Source organism: Ranitomeya imitator, chromosome 1 (genome assembly GCF_032444005.1).
Source record: "Ranitomeya imitator isolate aRanImi1 chromosome 1, aRanImi1.pri, whole genome shotgun sequence".
NCBI classification, from domain to species: domain Eukaryota; kingdom Metazoa; phylum Chordata; class Amphibia; order Anura; family Dendrobatidae; genus Ranitomeya; species Ranitomeya imitator.
The window spans coordinates 133,436,708-133,459,307 of record NC_091282.1 but is presented as its reverse complement, the minus strand read 5'-3'; the positions used below and the strand labels follow the sequence as shown (position 1 = coordinate 133,459,307).

The 22,600-nt window shown below is 46.4% G+C and overlaps 1 protein-coding gene across 3 annotated transcripts in view; it reads right to left on the bottom strand.

The window, feature by feature from the left end:
- The window catches only part of ATG10 (autophagy related 10), a 437,018-nt gene extending 415,063 nt beyond the window's left edge, over positions 1-21,955 (bottom strand). For 2 of the 3 annotated variants that reach the window (XM_069751167.1, XM_069751160.1), the window contains exon 1: positions 21,887-21,955. In XM_069751167.1, the coding sequence (XP_069607268.1) occupies positions 21,887-21,938 (52 nt within the window). In that variant the 5' untranslated portion in view covers positions 21,939-21,955. The remainder of the gene's footprint in view (positions 1-21,886) is intronic. The other variant, XM_069751151.1, reaches the window with a different exon arrangement.
- Between the last annotated feature and the right edge of the window lie 645 nt (positions 21,956-22,600).

Below are 22,600 nucleotides of genomic sequence, written 5' to 3'. Positions count from 1 at the left end.
CAGATTGCGCTATTTTCCTTGAAGCTGTCCACTTAACATGGACAAAACAGAATTCATCATCTTTCCCCATCTCACGCAATCTCCCCAACGAACCTATCCATTACAGTAAACGGCTGCCCACTCTCCCCAGTCCCACAAGCCCGCTGTCTTGGGGTAATCCTTGACACTGATCTCTCCTTTAAACCACATATCCAAACCCTTTCCACTTCCTGCCGCCTCCAACTCAAAAATATTTCACGGATCCGCACATTCCTAAACCAAGAATCTGCAAAAACCCTAGTCCATGCCCTCATCATCTCCCGCCTTGACTACTGTAACCTCCTGCTCTGTGGCCTCCCCTCTAACACTCTTGCACCCCTCCAATCTATTCTAAACTCTGCTGCCCGACTAATCCACCTGTCCCCCCGCTATTCCCCGGCCTCTCCCCTCTGTCAATCCCTGCACTGGCTCCCCATCACCCAGAGACTCCAGTACAAAAGCCTAACCATGACATATAAAGCCATCCACAACCTGTCTCCTCCATACATCTGTGACCTCGTCTCCCGGTACTTTCCTGCACGCAACCTCCGATCCTCACAAGATCTCCTTCTCTACTCCCCTATTATCTCCTCTTCCCACAATCGCATACAAGATTTCTCTCGTGCATCCCCCCTACTCTGGAATGCTCTACCACAAAATATCAGACTCTCGCCTACCATCGAAACCTTCAAAAAGAACCTGAAGACCCACCTCTTCCGACAAGCCTACAACCTGCAGTAACCACCGATTGACCAAACCGCTGCACGGCCAGCTCTACCCTCACCTACTGTATCCTCACCCATCCCTTGTAGATTGTGAGCCCTCGCGGGCAGGGTCCTCTCTCCTCCTGTACCAGTTGTGACTTGTATTTTTCAAGATTATTGTACTTGTTTTATTATGTATACCCCTCCTCACATGTAAAGCGCCATGGAATAAATGGCGCTATAATAATAAATAATAATAATAAAGCTGTGCAGTGGATTCGCCACTTGGACATGCGCACACCACTACGCCACCAACGGAGATCTGGGGGAGAAACAGCGCTGTCACCACGCCCATATGACCTGACCAGCATGAGTGACAGCCCAAAACGGCGACTTTATATTTCGGCAGCAAAGGTGGGGAATAAAGGCTCCAAAATACACTAATGTAAAGCCCAGCTCTGCCCCTATTTAACGCTATTTTTAGCTCTTCTTGAAAAAACTGGGTGACAGGTTCCCTTTAAACATCACAGTGACCATCTCTCTTTCCACCTAAAATTTCAAGCTTGTATGAAGGACTGTGATACCATCGCTATGAACTATGTATTGTAAAGTGAATACAGTAAAGACTCACTTTTGATTACTGTAATACCCTTGTCAGCATTCATCCTTGAAACTGCGCACACACACTTAGGGTATGTGCACACGTTGCGGATTTGCCTGCGGATTGGCCTCTGCGGATTCGCAGCAGTTTACCATCAGGTTTACAGTACCATGTACACCTATGAAAAACCAAATCCGCTGTGTCCATAGTGTGGAAAATACCGTGCGGAAACGCTGCGTTGCATATTCTGCAGCTTGTCAATTCTTTGTGCGGATTCCGCAGCGTTTTACACCTGCTCCTCAATAGGAATCCGCAGGTATAAAACCGCAGGTGAAATCCGCACAAAAAACGTGGGTAATCGGCAGGTAAAACGCAGTGCATTTTACCTGCGGATTTTTCAAAAACGGTGAGGAAAAATCTGCACACTAATCCGCAACGTGTACACATAGCCTAAGAGGATGTAAGGGCTCAGTGGGAGGGACAGGGCTAGAACGCCACAATGCTGTGTGACATTCCTAATTTATTATTGGCGGTCTGTTGTGAATTCTGTGGCAGAGCTCCCTCTTGTGGTCACAAGTGGTACTTCGGCTGATTCTCTCTGTGAGCTTCCGTTGGTGGAGGAAAGTGGTACTGCGGCTTCGGAGTTTCCTTCCTCAGGTGATGTGGTGAAGTCGTTAGGTGCTGCTCTATTTAACTCCACCTAGTGCTTTGATCCTGGCCTCCAGTCAATGTTCTAGTATTGGACCTGTTTCCTCCTTTATCGTTCCTGTGGCCTGCTGCTCTGCATAGCTAAATTTCGCTTTGCTATTTTGTTTGCTGATTTTTCTGTCCAGCTTGTCTATTTGTTTTTTCCTGCTTGCTGGAAGCTCTGGGACGCAGAGGGTGTACCTCCGTGCCGTTAGTTCGATACGGAGGATCTTTTTGCCCCCTTTGCGTGGTTTTTGTAGGGTTTTGTGTTGACCGCAAAGTTACCTTTCCTATCCTCGCTCTGTTCAGAAAGTCGGGCCTCACTTTGCTAAATCTATTTCATCTCTACGTTTGTCTTTTCATCTTAATTCACAGTCATTATATGTGGGGGCTGCCTTTTCCTTTGGGGTATTTCTCTGAGGCAAGGTAGGCTTATTTTCTATTTTCAGGCTAGCTAGTTTCTCAGGCTGTGCCGAGTTGCATAGGGAGCGTTAGGCGCAATCTACGGCTGCCTCTAGTGTGGTTGGAGAGGATTAGGGATTGCGGTCAACAGAGTTCCCACGTCTCAGAGCTCGTTCTATGTTTTTGGGTTATTGTCAGGTCACTGTATGTGCTCTGACCTCTATGTCCATTGTGGTACTGAATTACCTTAGCATAACAGTACTGGAGGCCCAAAGTACTAATGATTCTCAATAGAGGGAAAAAAGAAGTTCTGAGACCATTTTTTTTCCTCTGCACTGTGTTTTGCCTTTTTTTTCCCCTAGACATTTGGGTGGTTCAGGACACAGGTGTAGCGATGGACATTAAAGGTCTGTCTTCATGTGTGGATCAGCTCACGGCAAGAGTACAAAATATTCAAGACTTTGTGGTTCAGAATTCAATGTTAGAACCGAGAATTCCTATTCCTGATTTGTTTTTTGGAGATAGAACTAAATTTCTGAGTTTCAAAAATAATTGTAAACTATTTCTGGCTTTGAAACCTCGCTCCTCTGGTGACCCAGTTCAACAAGTTAGGATCATTATTTCTTTTTTACGTGGCGACCCTCAGGACTGGGCATTTTCTCTTGCGTCAGGAGATCCTGCATTAAGTAATATCGATGCGTTTTTCCTGGCGCTCGGATTGCTGTACGATGAGCCTAATTCAGTGGATCAGGCAGAGAAGAATTTACTGGCTCTGTGTCAGGGTCAGGATGAGATAGAGGTATATTGTCAGAAATTTAGAAAGTGGTCCGTACTCACTCAGTGGAATGAAGGTGCGCTCGCAGCTATTTTCAGAAAAGGTCTCTCTGAAGCCCTTAAGGATGTCATGGTAGGATTTCCTATGCCTGCTGGTCTGAATGAGTCTATGTCTTTGGCCATTCAGATCGGTCGACGCTTGCGTGAGCGTAAATCTGTGCACCATTTGGCGGTATTACCTGAGCTTAAACCTGAGCCTATGCAGTGCGATAGGACTTTGACCAGAGTTGAACGGCAAGAACACAGACGTCTGAATGGGCTGTGTTTCTACTGTGGTGATTCCACTCATGCTATCTCTGATTGTCCTAAGCGCACTAAGCGGTTCGCTAGGTCTGCCACCATTGGTACGGTACAGTCAAAATTTCTTCTGTCCGTTACCTTGATCTGCTCTTTGTCATCGTATTCTGTCATGGCATTTGTGGGTTCAGGCGCTGCCCTGAATTTGATGGACTTGGAGTATGCTAGGCGTTGTGGGTTTTTCTTGGAGCCCTTGCAGTGTCCTATTCCATTGAGCGGAATTGATGCTACACCTTTGGCCAAGAATAAGCCTCAGTACTGGACCCAGCTGACCATGTGCATGGCTCCTGCACATCAGGAGGTTATTCGCTTTCTGGTGTTGCATAATCTGCATGATGTGGTCGTGGTGGGGTTGCCATGGCTACAAGTCCATAATCCAGTATTAGATTGGAAATCCATGTCTCTGTCCAGCTGGGGTTGTCAGGGGGTACATGGTGATGTCCCATTTCTGACTATTTCGTCATCCACCCCTTCTGAGGTTCCAGAGTTCTTGTCTGATTACCGGGATGTATTTGATGAGCCCAAGTCCGATACCCTACCTCCGCATAGGGATTGTGATTGTGCTATCGATTTGATTCCTGGTAGTAAATTCCCAAAAGGTCGACTGGTTAACTTATCTGTGCCTGAGCACGCCGCTATGCGGAGTTATGTGAAGGAGTCCTTGGAGAAGGGGCATATTTGCCCGTCATCGTCGCCATTAGGAGCAGGGTTCTTTTTTGTAGCCAAGAAGGATGGTTCACTGAGACCTTGTATAGATTACCGCCTTCTAAATAAGATCACGGTTAAATTTCAGTACCCCTTGCCGTTGTTATCTGATTTGTTTGCTCGGATTAAGGGGGCTAGTTGGTTCACCAAGATAGATCTTCGTGGTGCATTTAATCTTGTGCGTATTAAGCGAGGTGATGAATGGAAAACTGCATTTAATACGCCCGAGGGCCATTTTGAGTATCTAGTAATGCCATTCGGACTTGCCAATGCTCCATCAGTGTTTCAGTCCTTTATGCATGACATCTTCCGAGAGTACCTGGATAAATTCCTGATTGTGTACTTGGATGACATTTTGATCTTCTCGGATGATTGGGAGTCTCATGTGAAGCAGGTCAGAACGGTGTTTCAGGTCCTCCGTGCTAATTCTTTGTTTGTGAAGGGATCAAAGTGTCTCTTTGGTGTTCAGAAGGTTTCATTTTTGGGGTTCCTCTTTTCCCCTTCTACTATCGAGATGGACCCTGTTAAGGTTCAAGCCATCCATGATTGGACTCAGCCGACATCTCTGAAAAGTCTGCAAAAGTTCCTGGGCTTTGCTAATTTTTATCGTCGCTTCATCTGCAATTTTTCTAGTATTGCTAAACCATTGACCGATTTGACTAAGAAGGGTGCTGATGTGGTCAATTGGTCTTCTGCTGCTGTGGAAGCTTTTCAAGAGTTGAAGCGTCGTTTTTCTTCTGCCCCTGTGTTGTGTCAACCAGATGTTTCGCTTCCGTTCCAGGTCGAGGTTGATGCTTCTGAGATTGGAGCAGGGGCTGTTTTGTCGCAGAGAAGTTCTGATTGCTCGGTGATGAAACCATGCGCCTTCTTTTCCAGGAAGTTTTCGCCTGCTGAGCGAAATTATGATGTGGGCAATCGAGAGTTGCTGGCCATGAAGTGGGCATTCGAGGAGTGGCGTCATTGGCTTGAAGGAGCTAAGCATCGCGTGGTGGTCTTGACTGATCATAAGAACTTGACTTATCTCGAGTCCGCCAAGCGGTTGAATCCTAGACAGGCTCGTTGGTCATTGTTTTTTGCCCGTTTTGACTTTGTGATTTCGTACCTTCCGGGCTCTAAAAATGTGAAGGCGGATGCTCTGTCTAGGAGTTTTGTGCCCGACTCTCCGGGTTTATCTGAGCCGGCGGGTATCCTCAAAGAGGGAGTAATTGTGTCTGCCATCTCCCCTGATTTGCGGCGGGTGCTGCAAAAATTTCAGGCTAATAAACCTGATCGTTGCCCAGCGGAGAAACTGTTTGTCCCTGATAGGTGGACGAATAAAGTTATCTCTGAGGTTCATTGTTCGGTGTTGGCTGGTCATCCTGGAATCTTTGGTACCAGAGAGTTAGTGGCTAGATCCTTTTGGTGGCCATCTCTGTCGCGGGATGTGCGTACTTTTGTGCAGTCCTGTGGGATTTGTGCTCGGGCTAAGCCCTGCTGTTCTCGTGCCAGTGGGTTGCTTTTGCCCTTGCCGGTCCCGAAGAGGCATTGGACACATATCTCTATGGATTTTATTTCAGATCTTCCCGTCTCTCAAAAGATGTCAGTCATTTGGGTGGTCTGTGATCGCTTCTCTAAGATGGTCCATTTGGTACCCTTGTCTAAATTACCTTCCTCCTCTGATTTGGTGCCATTGTTCTTCCAGCATGTGGTTCGTTTACATGGCATTCCAGAGAATATCATTTCTGACAGAGGTTCCCAGTTTGTTTCGAGGTTTTGGCGAACCTTTTGTGGTAGGATGGGCATTGACTTGTCTTTTTCCTCGGCTTTCCATCCTCAGACTAATGGCCAGACTGAACGAACCAATCAGACCTTGGAAACATATCTGAGATGCTTTGTTTCTGCTGATCAGGATGACTGGGTGTCCTTTTTGCCTTTTGCTGAGTTCGCCCTTAATAATCGGGCCAGCTCGGCTACCTTGGTTTCGCCGTTTTTCTGCAACTCTGGGTTCCATCCTCGTTTCTCTTCAGGACAGGTTGAGTCTTCGGACTGTCCTGGTGTGGATACTGTGGTGGACAGGTTGCAGCAGATTTGGACTCATGTAGTGGACAATTTGACTTGTCCCAGGAGAAGGCTCAACGTTTCGCTAATCGCAGACGCTGTGTGGGTCCCCGACTTCGTGTTGGGGATTTGGTTTGGTTATCTTCTCGTCATATTCCTATGAAGGTTTCCTCTCCTAAGTTTAAACCTCGTTTCATTGGTCCGTATAGGATTTCTGAGGTTCTTAATCCTGTGTCTTTTCGTCTGACCCTTCCAGATTCTTTTTCCATACATAACGTATTCCATAGGTCATTGTTGCGGAGATACGTGGCACCTATGGTTCCATCTGTTGACCCTCCTGCCCCGGTTTTGGTGGAGGGGGAGTTGGAGTATATTGTGGAGAAGATTTTGGATTCTCGTGTTTCAAGACGGAAACTCCAGTAACTGGTTAAGTGGAAGGGTTATGCTCAGGAAGATAATTCCTGGGTCTTTGCCTCTGATGTCCATGCTCCCGATCTTGTTCGTGCCATACATATGGCTCATCCTGGTCGTCCTGGGGGCTCTGGTGAGGGTTTGGTGACCCCTCCTCAAGGGGGGGGGTACTGTTGTGAATTCTGTGGCAGAGCTCCCTCCTGTGGTCACAAGTGGTACTTCGGCTGATTCTCTCTGTGAGCTTCCGTTGGTGGAGGAAAGTGGTACTGCGGCTTCTGAGTTTCCTTCCTCAGGTGATGTGGTGAAGTCGTTAGGTGCTGCTCTATTTAACTCCACCTAGTGCTTTGATCCTGGCCTCCAGTCAATGTTCTAGTATTGGACCTGTTTCCTCCTGGATCGTTCCTGTGGCCTGCTGCTCTGCATAGCTAAGTTTCGCTTTGCTATTTTGTTTGCTGATTTTTCTGTCCAGCTTGTCTATTTGTTTTTTCCTGCTTGCTGGAAGCTCTGGGACGCAGAGGGTGTACCTCCGTGCCGTTAGTTCGGTACGGAGGGTGTTTTTGCCCCCTTTGCGTGGTTTTTGTAGGGTTTTGTGTTGACCGCAAAGTTACCTTTCCTATCCTCGCTCTGTTCAGAAAGTCGGGCCTCACTTTGCTAAATCTATTTCATCTCTACGTTTGTCTTTTCATCTTAATTCACAGTCATTATATGTGGGGGCTGCCTTTTCCTTTGGGGTATTTCTCTGAGGCAAGGTAGGCTTATTTTCTATTTTCAGGCTAGCTAGTTTCTCAGGCTGTGCCGAGTTGCATAGGGAGCGTTAGGCGCAATCCACGGCTGCCTCTAGTGTGGTTGGAGAGGATTAGGGATTGCGGTCAACAGAGTTCCCACGTCTCAGAGCTCGTTCTATGTTTTTGGGTTATTGTCAGGTCACTGTATGTGCTCTGACCTCTATGTCCATTGTGGTACTAAATTACCTTAGCATAACAGCGGTCCCTGGCACTTATAACATTTACTTCCCCTCTGGGCACTGCACTATCAGGGACTTATTATGAATTAGGGGTGAGCTAGAATGCTATTTAGGTATGTGTGGCGCCCCAGGGTCCTGGTCATCACAGTGACATTGCTTTCCTCATGGGGAGAGTGATGTTACGCTTGGAGGCGATGAAGGATATCTCTCTATCAGGTAATCACAATGCACACAATATGTTCACACTCCAGTCCACAAGGGGGAGCTTTTGATCCTATTCCTAGGTGACTCCCCTATATATATATATTGTGGTTGGGAGGGAAAGTCAGTTAGTTCCTGTCAGAGTGAGAGAGACAGAGGAGAGGGCAGACCAACATAGAATGTCAGAAGGTCTGAAGGGGCCCTGTAGTCTGAAGTACTACAGCCCCTGGAGAAAGAGACAGAAGGAAAGAACATCGTTCAGTGAGCGTGAAGGCAAGCGAAGTACAGGAGATTGATATCAGGGGAGACCAGCTGCGAACAAGCTGCCTCCCTCTGAAGCGCAGATAACCGGTAGCCGGAACTCCGAGGTTGTATGGGACTCTAAGACTCAAAGCAGAGACCAGCAGGACAGTTGAACTGCAAGTTACCTGTCCACCTCAATACCCAGGAAGCACAGTGATGCATAGAGCTCGGGTCATGATAGAGATCCTGTGAAAAGGCTCGAGTCACCTACCATACGGGTTTGTGTCCTATCCTATATGGGGGACAGAGAGAACTGTGAGGACCTTATCAGGAGCCATAGGCAGTAAGGGACTACAACACCACTGCGCTAGAGGAAGGCTTTTAACTCCACCTGGTAAGGGGAACTCTGGATTCGCTTCCAAGCCGGCCGGACCCTGCCTGTCCTGTAATCTGGTACCCTGGACTGTGGTTGCCTGAATTCTTCTGTAAACCAGGTAAAGAGACTGCAAGCCTGTGTCCTCGTTCTTTACTGCACCCTTCACCATCTTCTATCTACACACCGGGAGCCCTGGGGATATACTTCATCTGTGGGAAGTTATACCATCTAGCTGCCATAACTTTACCCCAGAGGACCCCTTAAGACAGCGTCGGTCCCCACTGACCGAATACCACAGGTGGCGTCACGAACATAAACTTTATTAAACCTCCCTTTTACATGGGCGCCCAGGGCCACAGACCAGGTCGCCACCGTGACATCCCCCTGTGAACCACTGGACCCGGTACTGGGTACCTCACGGCCCTGGCGGGCGACTCATCTTGGCGTCACAAACAGGATGGACCAACCCTGAGAATCGGGTCATGTGCGCCTAACAGACTGTGTTGTGCTGAGAGACTGTTACTTGTCAATTGCCGCCAAAACTGTCACCATTATAGCACCACGAGGAACGCTGTAAAAAAAAAAAAGTGTGCCATCGTGGGCAGGAACTAGCTGTGAGGCGCGAAAACAATGGACGCCCACTCCAAATACTTTTGCACCATAAGGACATGCCCATAAGCAACTGAAATCCGCCTTCTGATCCTGAATGGCGGGAGAAAGAGGAAAAAGAAGCTCCGCCCCCGCAGGAGAGAGCGGGAAAGAGACGAGGACACAGCAAGGAACGTGGAGAGCCACACGAGAGCCCCGATCCAGCCCACCAGAATGCCAGGCGAGATATACGCTGAAAAGACAGGGCATCGCTGGGTGAACCCTGGGACAGAGCTGATGAGATTCCCCGGGACCGAAAGGAAAGAAGGAGTGGTCATGGAAGTCCTTAGCTGGGAGGAGTACCAACAGCAACTCGCGTATAAGTGGGAGGAAAAGGACAAGGAGTACCAGGCTGGGAGCAAAGCCTTTGATGAAAGGGATCTATGCGCTAAGGCTCAGGCCCACAATGACAAACAAACCTACCAGGCCCCGCTGAGGCAGGGCACTGTAGTGGCCTTCAGCTAAAAAGAGGATGGGGGTTTATTAAGAAGCCAGGCCTGTATGCTGAGGTATTCGTCAACCGAAGAGACATAGAATCTCACCTCAGAGAAGGACATCCGGACAGGGACCTGTATCCTGGGGACACTGTGACCTTCACTCGGCATTTTGGTGATAAGGAGTGGTATGCCTTAAACGTGAGGAAACTCAGAGACAATGCTCCAAAAATAAAGGATACCAGACCAAAGACACCAGTAGAGCCACCTAGTGCCAAAGTGGCCACCACCACTACTACTCCTACTGTGACACCAGCCTCTAAAGCCATCACTAAGACAACAGTGTGTACAATAACCACAACTGAAACAGCAGTGACTCCAGCACCTTTTATCACACGTACCCAGGCCACGCAAACCCCCATTGCAGGACATGACCTAACCGTGCATGAATACAGGACACATTATGTCTACTTGTTACCAGGTGTAACTTTTGGCTCAAGATCTTCCCAGGCCAGGAAGCAACCAACGCAAAATATTACCTTGGAGACAGCTAAAGTAAATAAGAAGAATATGACTGTAAATAGTTAAAAGCTAACCTGCTGCCAAAAGTTAAATGACAGTTGAAATTTTAAAGTTGAATACACCTGACCAGGTTTTCGTTAAAAGGATCATTTGTTTAAAGACAGTGAGATCATGGACAGTGAGTGATCCAAAAACTTTCCATTGTATATAGTTGGCACCTATTTAGGTGCTTCCTACTGGTTTTACAAAGAAGCTTTAAAGAAATTGTTTCTAATTTTGCTGTCAAAGTTGCCTTGTTTTACAGAAACCTGAAGAAAAACTCGTTTGGTGTTGGAGGATTCCAGGTCTGGATACACGCCTTGTAGCCCGCCCAAGCCAAAACCTACATTGGGGGTTCATGACGGGTCCCTTGCATCATTGCTGCTGTTCAAAAATGTTATTGATAGACTTGAATAATAACTTGAATGATAAATTGCACTTTTGAAAATGCTACCTTAGTTCATATAGTTGATAAGGAAATATGCAGAAGAAAGCATAATAAAATGTTGAATTGGTTGCACTTTGTTTAATAAAGTAAAGTATTTGATATAGTCAGAATAAATAGGAAACGTACACAGAAAGTACTAATGAATTGAAAATATTTGCACCCTTAAAGGCTAGGCCGGACTGGCCATCGGGCAGTTCTGGCAAATGCCAGAAGGGCCGGTGCCAGTAGTGGGCCGCTACACGCCGACTCACCCTTCCCCCCAGCACCGCCGCCGCCGCATTCAACTATACCAGCGTCTATGATGCCGGTACAGTTGAATGCAATGATGGAGGAGAGAGCGTCACCTGACGCTCCCTCTAACATCATTCCCCGTTCTGCATCTGACACTGCGGGTGCGTGTGCGCTCACTGTGTCCCAGGCAGTGCAGCGGCAGCCGCCGAGACAGGAGCAGGGAGCAACGCGGGCACAAGGTGAGGTGAGGAGAATGTTGTTGTTTTTTTACTGGACTGTGGGGCTATTCTAGGGGGAAGGGAGGAGAGATGTGGAATCTGCTGTATACTATGTGGGCTGTGCTATATACTACTGTGTGGGCTCTGCTGTATACTGCTAAGTGGGGTGTGCTGTATACTACTGTGTGGGCTCTTCTGTATACTACTGTGTGGGCTGTGCTGTATTCTATGTGGGCTGTGCTATATACTACTGTGTGGGCTCTGCTGTATACTACTGTGTGGGCTGTGCTGTATACTATGTAGGCTGTGCTATATACTACTGTGGGCTCTGCTGTATACTACAGTGTGGGCTGTGCTATATACTACTATGTGGGCTCTGCTGTATACTACTGTGTGGACTGTGCTATATACTACTATGTGGGCTGTGCTATATACTACTATATGGGCTGTGCTATATACTACTGTGTGGGCTCTGCTGTATACTACTATGTGGGCTGTGCTGTATACTACTGTGTGGGCTGTGTTATACACTACTGTGTAGGCTGTGCTATATACTACTATATGGGCTGTGCTATATACTACTGTGTGGGCAGTGCTGTATAATGCTAAGTGGGCTGTGCTGTATACTGCTACATGGGTTGTGCTGTATACTGCTACGTGGGCTGTGTTATCTGCTATGCTGGTTGTGCTATATACTATGGGGGGTATATTATATTCTATGAGGAGGCCGTGTTATATACTATGTAGCTGTGTTATATACTATTGTTGGTGTATTATATTCTATGGGGGAGGTTGTGTTATATACTATGGGGGGCTGCATTATATTCTATGGGGGCTACATTATATATTATGGGAAGGTGGGCTGTATTATATTCTATGGGGTGGCTGCATTATACTCTGGGGTGGCTGCATTATATTCTGTAGGGTGGTGGCTGCATTATACTATATGTGGGCTGCATTATACTGTATCGAGGACTATGGGGATTTCGTTATACTATATGAAGAACTATGGGGTGCATTGTACTATGGGAAGTGAATTGCACTACATGGATGACTGTGGCGATGCATTATACTATATGGAGCACTATGAGGAGTGTATTATGCTATATGGAGGACTGAGCAGTGTATTTTAATATATGGAGGACTATAGGGAGTGAATTATACTATATGGAGGACTGTGGTGCACATTATAATATATGGAGGACTATGGGGTGTATTTTACTAAACAAGTAAAATGCTGCGTATTCAGATTGTTTTTGCTGGAACAAAAATCATTGTTCTCAGCAGCACATCCCCGGTGTAAACTCTAGATGTGCTGCTGATAACATGATACTGTACGGTGATCTGTTAGGGATCTATTATTGATCGTTCTGTCCCATCATTATTCCTCAGCTGGTGGAAAGAGGTCGGGAAACAAGTGTTGAACAACTTCAGTATTGTCGATCAAACTCATTTAGCGGCCTGAGATCAGCGCATGTAAATACAACCGAAATGCTTTTGTGTGATGTGCAATATGTTAGAATTTGGGGCCCCATTTTAAACTTTGCCTAGGCGTAGGGCCCCACTTTGCCTAAAACTGGCCCTGCCTGCAAGTGTACAAAGATATTATACAGTCACCATGTGACAAGTGGGCCTGTGTAACTTCCAATGCCAGGGCTGAATTTTAGTCCCAGTCCGGCCCTGCTTAAAGGGAATGTTGACTTGTTGCACTTTATTAAAGTGATGTTTTGATAGAGTCATAAAAGTAAGTTAGAACTGTATTTTATATGCCAGATAGTATTATGTGCAGAAAGTGTTGAAGGTTATAGTATGCCTAATGTTGCACTTTTGAATTAAGCGGACCTGATGCAGTATACCCGTAGGGGTAGTTGTCGTTTGTAACGAAATTTCTGCAATTTGAAGAAAATAAAGATGACATTTGTTTTGCACTTTGAAGCCTTAAAGATAGTATACCCTTAGAGGGTAATTGCATTTCACAGTCAGTCATAGAAAGTATGAATACTATGTTTATATGTTCCAGTAACGTTCAAGCATCAATTCCTCCAATAAAGGGAAGCCAAAGTTTCCATTAATTAACTTGTTTTACATGTTTACAGCATTTAAAAATTTGTATGTCTTTTTGCTAATTTGTATTGTTGTTCTGTTGTTCTTCTTTTCCCAGTCCGGGAGTACTGGATTTAACAGGGGAGGAGGAGGGGGTGTGGCACCCCAGGGTCCTGATCGTCACGGTGACGTGTGAGAGTGATGTTACGCTTGAAAGCGATGAAGGATATCTCTCTATCAAGTAATCACAACGCACACAACATGTTCACACTCCAGGCCACAAAGGGGAGCTCTTGATCCTATTCCTAGGTGACTCCCCTATATATATTGTGGTTTTGAGGGAAAATCAGTTAGTTCCTGTCAGAGAGAAACAGAGGAGAGGTCAGACCGACATAGAGTGTCAGAAGGTCTGAAGGGGCCCTGTAGTCTGAAGTACTACAGCCCCTGGAGAAAGAGACAGAAGGAAAGAACATCGTTCAGTAAGTGTGAAGGCGAGCGAAGCACAGGAGAGTGATATTAGAGGAGACCAGCTGCGAACAAACTGCCTCCCTTTGAAGTGCAGATAACCGGCAGCCGGAACTCTAAGGTTGTATGGGACTCTAAGACTTGCAGCAGATACTGGCAGGACAGCTGAACTGCAAGTTACCTGTCCACCTCAATAACCAGGAGGAACAGTGACGTATAGAGCCCGGGTCATGATAGAGATCCTGTAAAAAGGCTCGAGTCACCTGCCATACGGATTTGTGTCCTATCCTATATGGCGGACAGAGAGAACTGTGAGGACCTTATCAGAAGCCATAGGCAGTAAGGGACTACAACACCACCGCGCTAGAGGAAGGCTTTTAACTCCACCTGGTAAAGGGGAACTCTGGATTCGCTTCCAAGCCGGCCGGACCCTGCCTGTCCTGTGATCTGGTACCCTGGAATGCGGTTGCCTGAAGTCTTCAGTAAACCAGGTAAAGAGACCGCAAACTTGTGTCCTCGTTCTTTACTGCACCCTTTACTATCTATCTACACACCGGGAGCCCTGGGGATATACTTCACCTGAGGGAAGTTATACCATCTAGCTGCCATAACTTCACCCCAGAGGACCCCTTAAAGCAGCGTCGGTCCCCACTGACTGAATACCACAGATGGCGTCACGAACATAAACTTTATTCAATCTCCCTTTTACATGGGCGCCCAGGGCCACAGGCCACGTCACCACCGTTACATCCCCCTGTGAACCCCGGACCCAGTACCACGGCCCTGGCAGGCAACTCATATGCTGAAATGGGGAGTGGTGGAAGATACCATCATGGATTTAGAATGAATTAAATTGAGGGGAGGGAGAAAACTCTTTGATAGTGTCCTCTGCCACCCCCCAATTTATTCTAAGTCATTGATAGTAGCCTATCCCCCATTTTCCCTCATCATGCTCATTCTGCATACTGTGTAAAAAAAAAAAATAATAATAATAATTTACCTCTCCTGATTATCACCCATGGCATTGCTTCCTTCCTCATTATCACGCCTTGCGCACCTTCATCATATAGAAAGTGCTGAGCAGGAAACTGAGGATAGTTTCCTGCAACTTCACTTCCATCTTCTAATGTAGAATGACAAAAAGACTGATTGGCATTTGCAAGCTAATGTGAGCAGGTGCCAACTAGGAGCAGCTACCTTCATATACAATAAATAAAAAAGTTGCACTCTGTAGTGCTAAAGCATGTCAATGCGAAATGTATGAAATATGAATAGCAGTACTGATTCTGGAAACTAGAAAAAATACTGAGACACTAAACACAAAATTTGGCAAACTAATGCATGCCCATGAACCAACGACAAGGTGGTCTCAAAACTGATTTGTCCTACGCGTCTAATGTGAATACCTCTGTCACGGGGCTACCGCGACAGAGAGGTTCCAGAGAACCGCAGAGCTCTGGGCCTCATTCACACGCAGTGAACAGAAGCTCTTCACCTGTATTCTGACCTAGCTGCTTTGTGCCAGCAGTGCAGGAGTTAACCTTATTGCTAAGTTGCTGAGAGCTGGGTCTCTCAGCTGAAGTGGATTTTGTAATCTGATCTTCTGTATAGACCCAGTCCTGACTTCAGCTAGTGTCAGTGATCAGTTCTACTGCCTGGCTTGGAGGTTGTAGGAGCGTAGTGTTGGTGTTGGAGGTTTATTTACAGAGATTGGTGTCTGCAGTTTTGGTTGCATGTTAAAACTGTTTTCCTTCCTAAGTTTATTCCTTCTCTTCCCTTCTCTGTGTTTCCTCTGTGGTTGTGTGAGCATTTGGTGAGTTTGAGACTTTTAGTTACCTTGTCTGTATACCCTGTTATTTGTTGTATTATTACACTGGTGCAGTCCACCTCCTTTGGGGGGAGAGGGCCCCTGATAGGGCCTGCACAGGAGACAGGGATATGCTGGTGGCTCGGGCCTCCTAACCATCATAGGTACCCCCGAGCTAAGGGAAAGCCCCATTTAAGTGGTAGGGACAGGTGCGGGTTCCAGTATGCCGCCCTGCCCCTTTATCGCCGTTTACGGCGTGACAGTATCACTGACCTTAAAAATTTTTCTTGGTCCAATATGGACCCCATTGTTGCTTTAGCTGGACAAATGCAGCAACTCAGTCTAGAGGTGGCTGACCTCCGCTCAGCGGTTGTGCAGCACATTCCAGTGGCCACTGCAGGGGTTGCTACACCTCCACAAGCTTTGCTGGAGCCTAAAATTGCGTTACCTGACAGTTTCTCTGGGGGGCGTGACAAATTTGTTACTTTCAGGGAGGCCTGTAAATTGTATTTTAGGTTGCGTCCTCACACTTCAGGTTCAGAGGAGCAGAGGGTTGGAATTGTAGTATCGCTCCTACAAGGTGACCCTCAGGCCTGGGCTTTTTCACTTCCCGCTGAAGCTTTGCCGTTACGGACTGTGGAGGAGTTTTTTCAAGCCTTAGGTCAAGTGTATGATGATCCTGACCGCTTCTCCCTCGCTGATTCCACAATATGCCATCTTACACAGGGAGACCGGCCAGTAGAGGAGTACTGCTCTGAGTTTCGGAGATGGGCTACTGACACAATGTGGAATGACCCTGCACTCCGCAGTCAATTTTATCAGGGCCTATCTGATAAAATAAAAGATGCCTTCGCCCTACAGGAGACACCAACCACACTGGAGGTAGCTATATCTCTTGCAATCCGTGTGGACCGCCGCCTGCGCCAGAGACTTAATGAATCGCCGCTATTCAAGGGTAATTCAGATTTGGACTCACCAGAATCTGAGTCTCTAGGAGAACCTATGCAGTTGGGTGGCGCTACTCATTCTAAGGGGGCTGCAGTAGTACGGCGTAAGGAAGGTGCATGTTTTTTTTGTGGCAGAAAGGGTCATTATGTGAATGTGTGTCCTTCTAGAAGACAACCGCCAGAAAACTATTGAGCCCGGGTTGCGGGGAGGTTGGCAACTCGGGTGTACTAATTTCCTCCTTAGGTAAAACTCAATTTTTTCTACCAGCCGAGATTCGTCTTGATGAAAATAGGTTCAATAGCTCTGCCTTTCTGGACTCTGGGGTAGGGTTTAATTTAATTGATGCTGGGTTTGTTCAGGCACATGGGTTTAAGACTCAAGAGTTGTCTAGACCCATACCTATAATTGCCATTGATTCTGCACCCTTGAGCCAGGGGACTTTCACTCATATTGTCCGTCCGTGGGGTGAGCCTACAAATAGGGGCGTTGCACTCTGAGTCATTAGATTGTTATGTGTTGGGGGGTTTGCCATCGCCTGTAGTTCTCGGTTTACCATGGCTCACGTTACACAACCCGGTGTTAGACTGGCAGACCCGGGAGATTACTAGATGGAGTGAGTTTTGTAAGGAATATTGCCTGGGTACTCAGCTGGCCGGATTGAGTTCTCAGGTTTTGCCAGAGTTCATCTCAGATTTTGAGGATGTATTCTCTGAGGAGGGGAGTCGAGAGCTACCTCCACACCATCCTTATGATTGCGCCATACGTCTCATTCCTGGTGCTAAACTGCCTAAGAGTAGGCTATACAACATCTCTACCCCAGAGAGACAGACCATGAATAACTATATCACGGAGAGTCTGGCCAAGGGTCATATCAGACCCTCGTCATCACCCATTGCTGCTGGGTTCTTCTTTGTAAAGAAGAAGGACGGGGGTTTACGCCCATGCTTAGACTTCCATGAATTGAATCAAATTACGGTTCGGGATCCTTTCCCGCTCCCTCTTATTCCGGACCTTTTTAACCAAATTGTGGGGCTAAATGGTTCTCCAAATTAGATCTCAGGGGGGCATATAATCTCATTCGGATGAAGGAGGGGGATGAATGGAAGACGGCGTTTAATACTCCAAAGGGACATTACGAGAACTTGGTTATGCCTTTTGGGTTAAGTAATGCTCCTGCTGTGTTTCAACACTTTGTCAATTATATATTTAGTCACTTAATAGGTAGGTTTGTGGTGGTATCTCTCGATGACATCTTAATTTATTCCCCTGACCTCGAGTCTCATCAGGATCAGGTACGGCAGGTCCTTCAGGTACTCAGGGACAATAAACTGTTTGCCAAACTTGAGAAATGCATGTTCGTGGTCAAAGAGATTCTGTTTCTGGGTTATTTCTTATCCTCCACAGGTTTTCATATGGATCCGGCTAAGGTCAGGGCGGTCTTGGAGTGGGATCGTCCTGAGGACCTTAAGGCTTTACAGAGGTTTTTAGGTTTTGCAAATTTCTATCGCAAATTTATTAAAGACTTTTCAGTGGTAGCCAAACCATTGACAGACATGACCAAGAGGGGTACGGATTTCTCCGTATGGTCCAGTGCAGCCAGAAAAGCTTTTAAAACTTTGAAAAAGTTTTTCCATATTAATACAGCCTGACATCACTCAGCCATTTGTGGTAGAGGTGGATGCTTCTGAGGTACGGGTGGGAGCTGTATTGTCTCAGGGGATTTCTCCGAGTAAGTGGTGTCCGTGTGCATTTTTCTCGAGAAAATTATCTCCTACGGAGAAGAATTTTGACATTGGTAACAGGGTGCTGTTGGCAATTAAATGGGCATTTGAGGAATGGCGTCATTTTTTGGAGGGAGCACTTCACCCTGTAATGGTGATCACAAAAATCTGTTGTATTTAGAATGTGCAAAGCGTCTTACACCTAGGCAGGCAAGGTGGTCTCTGTTCTTCGCCAGGTTCAATTTCTATATTACGTAAACAAGAATGTCAAGGCTTATGCGTTATCCCGTTGTTTCCCGGGGGGTGGGGATAATTGTGCACCAGGTCCTATACTGCAGAAGGGTGTAGTTGTCGCCGCAATTAATTCTGATCTTGAGAAAGAGGTGGTAGAGGCAAAGGGGGACGCCCCAGCAGCCTGTCCGTTAGGTAAACTTTTTGTTCCAGCTAATCTCCGTCTCAGGGTCATAAATGAGCATCATGACTCGGTTTTGGCCGGACACTCTGGAAGTAAGGTTACTGCGGACCTACTCACTCGGCGTTTTTGGTGGTCTGGGGTAAGACATGATGTACAGGAATATGTCACTGCCTGCAGTGTGTGTGCGCGTTCCAAGTCCTCTCGTTCTCGCCCGTCTGGGTCTCTCCAACCTTTGGAGATTCCCAATAGACCTTGGACTCATTTGTCAAAAGATTTCATCACTGACTTACCGGTTTCGGAGGGTAGTACAGTTATTTTAGTCGTAGTTGATATATTTAGCAAGACGTCTTATTTCATTGCGCTCCCCGCATTACCAAATGCTAAGACTCTGGCACAGGTCTTTATTAAAGAGGTTGTGAGACTGCATGGTTTTCCTTCAGATATTGTCTCAGACCGTGGGGTGCAGTTTATTTCTAAGTTTTGAAGGGCTTTCTGCAGCCGGCTGGGGACTCATTTGTCGTTTTCTTCAGCTTTTCATCCTCAATCCAATGGTCAGACTGAACGCGTAAATCAAAATCTTGAGACTTATCTCAGGTGTTTCATCTCAGAGAATCAAGAGGACTGGGTTAAGTACTTACCTTTAGCAGAATTTGCTATAAACAATCGTACTCATGAGTCTACTGGTAAGTCCCCGTTTTTCGGGGCATATGGTTTTCATCCTCAATCTAATGCATTTAATAGGAGGGATTCCTCAGGTGTTCCTGAAGAGGAGAGGTTTTCTTCATCCATCACGTCCGTATGGCAAGGGGTTCTTGATAAATTAAAGAGGATGGGTTCCAGGTATAAGAATGCGGCTGATCGGAGACGTGTGGAAGATCCGGACCTGTGTGAGGGTGATTGGGTTTGGTTGTCCTCAAAAAATATTAATTTTAGAGTTCGCTCGTGGAAATTGGGCCTTAGGTTCATTGGCCCTTATAGGATTGTGGCCGTCGTGAATTCCGTTGCTTTTCGGATGGCTTTGCCTCAGTCATTTAAGATCCATAATGTTTTTTTTCACTCCTTACTCAAAAAGGTTGTGGCGCCATCCAATCACTCCCCTTCACCTCCATCTCCGGTCCTTGTTTATGGAAGTCTCGAGTTCCAGATTTCCAGGGTTATGGATTCTCATTTAGTTCTTCGATCCCTACAATATCTGGTACACTGGAGAGGGTACGGTCCTGAGGAAAGGATGTGGGTACCTGCTGCCGATGTCCATGCGGTTAGGTTGGTTTGGGCATTTCATACAGCTCATCCTGAGAAACCTGGTCCTGAGGTTCCGGAGGTCCCTCGTAGAAGGGGGGTGTACTGTCACGGGGCTACCGCAACAGAGAGGTTCCAGAGAACCGCAGCACTCTGGGCCTCGTTCACACACAGTGAACAGAAGCTCTTCACCTGTATTCTGACCTAGCTGCTTTGTGCCAGCAGTGCAGGAGTTAACCTTATTGCTAAGTTGCTGAGAGCTGGGTCTCTCAGCTGAAGTGAATTTTGTAATCTGATCCTATATATAGACCCAGTCCTGACTTCAGCTAGTGTCAGTGATCAGTTCTACTGCCTGGCTTGGAGGTTGTAGGAGCGTAGTGTTGGTGTTGGAGGTTTATTTACAGAGATTGGTGTTTGCAGTTTTGGTTGCATGTTAAACCTGTTTTCCTTCCTAAGTTTATTCCTTCTCTTCCCTTCTTTGTGTTTCCTCTGTGGTTGTGTGAGCGTTTGGTGAGTTTGAGACTTTTACTTACTTTATCTGTATACCCTGTTATTTGTTGTATTATTACACTGGTGCGGTCCACCTCCTTTGGGGGAGAGAGGGCCTCTGATAGGGCATGCACAGGAGACAGGGACACGCTGGCGGCTCGGGCCTCGTAACCATCATAGGTACCACCGAGATAAGGGAAAGCCATGGCCCCATTTAAGTGGTAGGGACAGGTGCGGGTTCCAGTACGCCGTCCTGCCCCTTTATCGCCGTTTATGGCGTGACAACCTCTCTAAGGGCTCATACTCACTTGCGAGAAACTCGGATGAGTCTCGCATGTTAATACCTGGCGCTGCTGCCGGCACTCGGATCGGAGCGTGCGGCCGCATAGGAATACATGCAGCCGCACGCTCCGCTCCTCTGTGCCAGGTGCAGTGCCGGGTATTGCCGTGCGAGACTTATCCGAGTTTCTCGCAAGTGAGTATGAGGCCTAAGACTTAAGTCTGAATTCCTGGGTAGATGTGAATACCTCTCTTCCAAGTCTGATAGTATGGGCAGGTAGGACCTTGCTGCAATTAGAATCCACCACATGCTGAAGGGCGGAGTGCTCGGTTAGAAAGCTAATATACAATGACAAAAAGACTGACTGGCACTTCCAAGCTAATGTGAATAGGTGCCAACTAGGAGCAGTTACCTCCATATACAATCAATAAAAAAAAAGTTGCACTCTGTAGTGCTAAAGCATGTCAATGTGAAATATATGTGAAAAATATGAAATATGAATAGCAACACATCTCCTAATGTAGGTAGTTGTGCTGCAGGAACACTCCCTGCCCGGTGCTTTGCTGTTGATGAGGGCAATTTAGCAATGGGTTCCCGGAGCTCTCAATATAAGCCACCCCTACACGGGTCCTCCTCTATTCCTGGGCTCTGATTCAGCTCCACTGACTTCACTGGCAGTATGTCCGCCCCTCACTGTATTTTGCTCTCTACCTTGTTTGCATTACACTGTGTGAAACACATTTATAATTTAGCGCACATTGAGCTAAATGCCTCTCAGCAACAGGCTGAGGACATTTGAAATATGCGTGTGCTGCCCCTTTAAGAGCAGGAGAGCACGCGCAGTAGACGCACCGCTGGGAGCTGCAGCATGCACCAAAGCAGGAGCACGCCGGAAAAACACTCCGCGGGCCGGGGCAGTGAGTATGTTGGCTTCCCTACATGGAGGGGGGAGGGCACTATGCAGGGGTGCCGGCGGCCATACATCTACAATTGCTTTGTAACAGCTGCAGAGTTGCAAGATATACTCTTCTGTGAGCCAACAAATATTTTTTTTTAGAGGGGTTGAGGGGCAATTAGAACCTCTGCTATGGAGCACCATGATTTCTAAGTACTCACCTGACATTATACATTGCTCTGTGGGGTATTTCATGCCTCAGATGTAAATGATGATCCCCCTGGGGCCATGCATACTTATTATGGGAGAGATGAATTGATCACACAGCAACCTAGCACACTGTTCTATTCCTATCATGATCCAACATCACCAAAAACCTTTTTACATTGCGGAAATTTAGCTTCTCATTTATTCATATCATTGATAAAATTGATTTGACTTGGGAACAATTTATTATAAAAAGTGACACATTCAAGAAAGCTGCAAAGATAATACTTGTGCTAGTTACTAACGCCTACAACAGCATACAATCTGCTGGCTCTCGTTCATTATCAAAATCCTCACCTCGAAGAAGGTGAATTAACAGGACGCATCGTTTGCCTTTTCTTCTAAGCATGGTACTTCATTAGTCTGCTTAGGTCCAGCCATCCCTGTAACCAAAATTGTAAAGGCAGAATTTTATTTCACTAACTGGTACGAAACACATGATCCATGACAAAGAAACAAACATAAAATAAAAGGAAAATGAGCTTTTGTGCCGAGCAGTTTTCCAGCCGTCAGAAATATTTCTTTGGAAATGACATGAATATGATGCGAAGGTTTCTCAGCACATTCTCTAAATCTGGAATGTGCCCCACTCTATTTATATTGTCACAATGGCAATAACATCACTGATGATGTTTCATTTGATTAGAGGACTGTAGAAATATATGGATGCCCTAAAAATAAAAAACACCTACCATATTGAGATAAATAAACATAATAAGCTGATGATCTTGCAACTATTTTTGCTATACTTGATGAGCTGCGAGCAGTTAATGACTATTAATATAGCCTGCTCGATTGTTAGTCCCCATTATAAAGCCAGCTTTTCTGTCTTTTGCATTTCAAAGATGTTTTATAAAAATTCAGTGCACGCTTTTCCTCTGTTACATAAGCTGCTCTGCAGTCCCTGCGCTCTCACTGGAACCAGTTCTGTTAGCACAGTAGAGGTAACCATGTTTAGGTGTATGTAATTCCTCTTTAGAAAATAACTTATGCTTTTATTTGGCTCAAGTA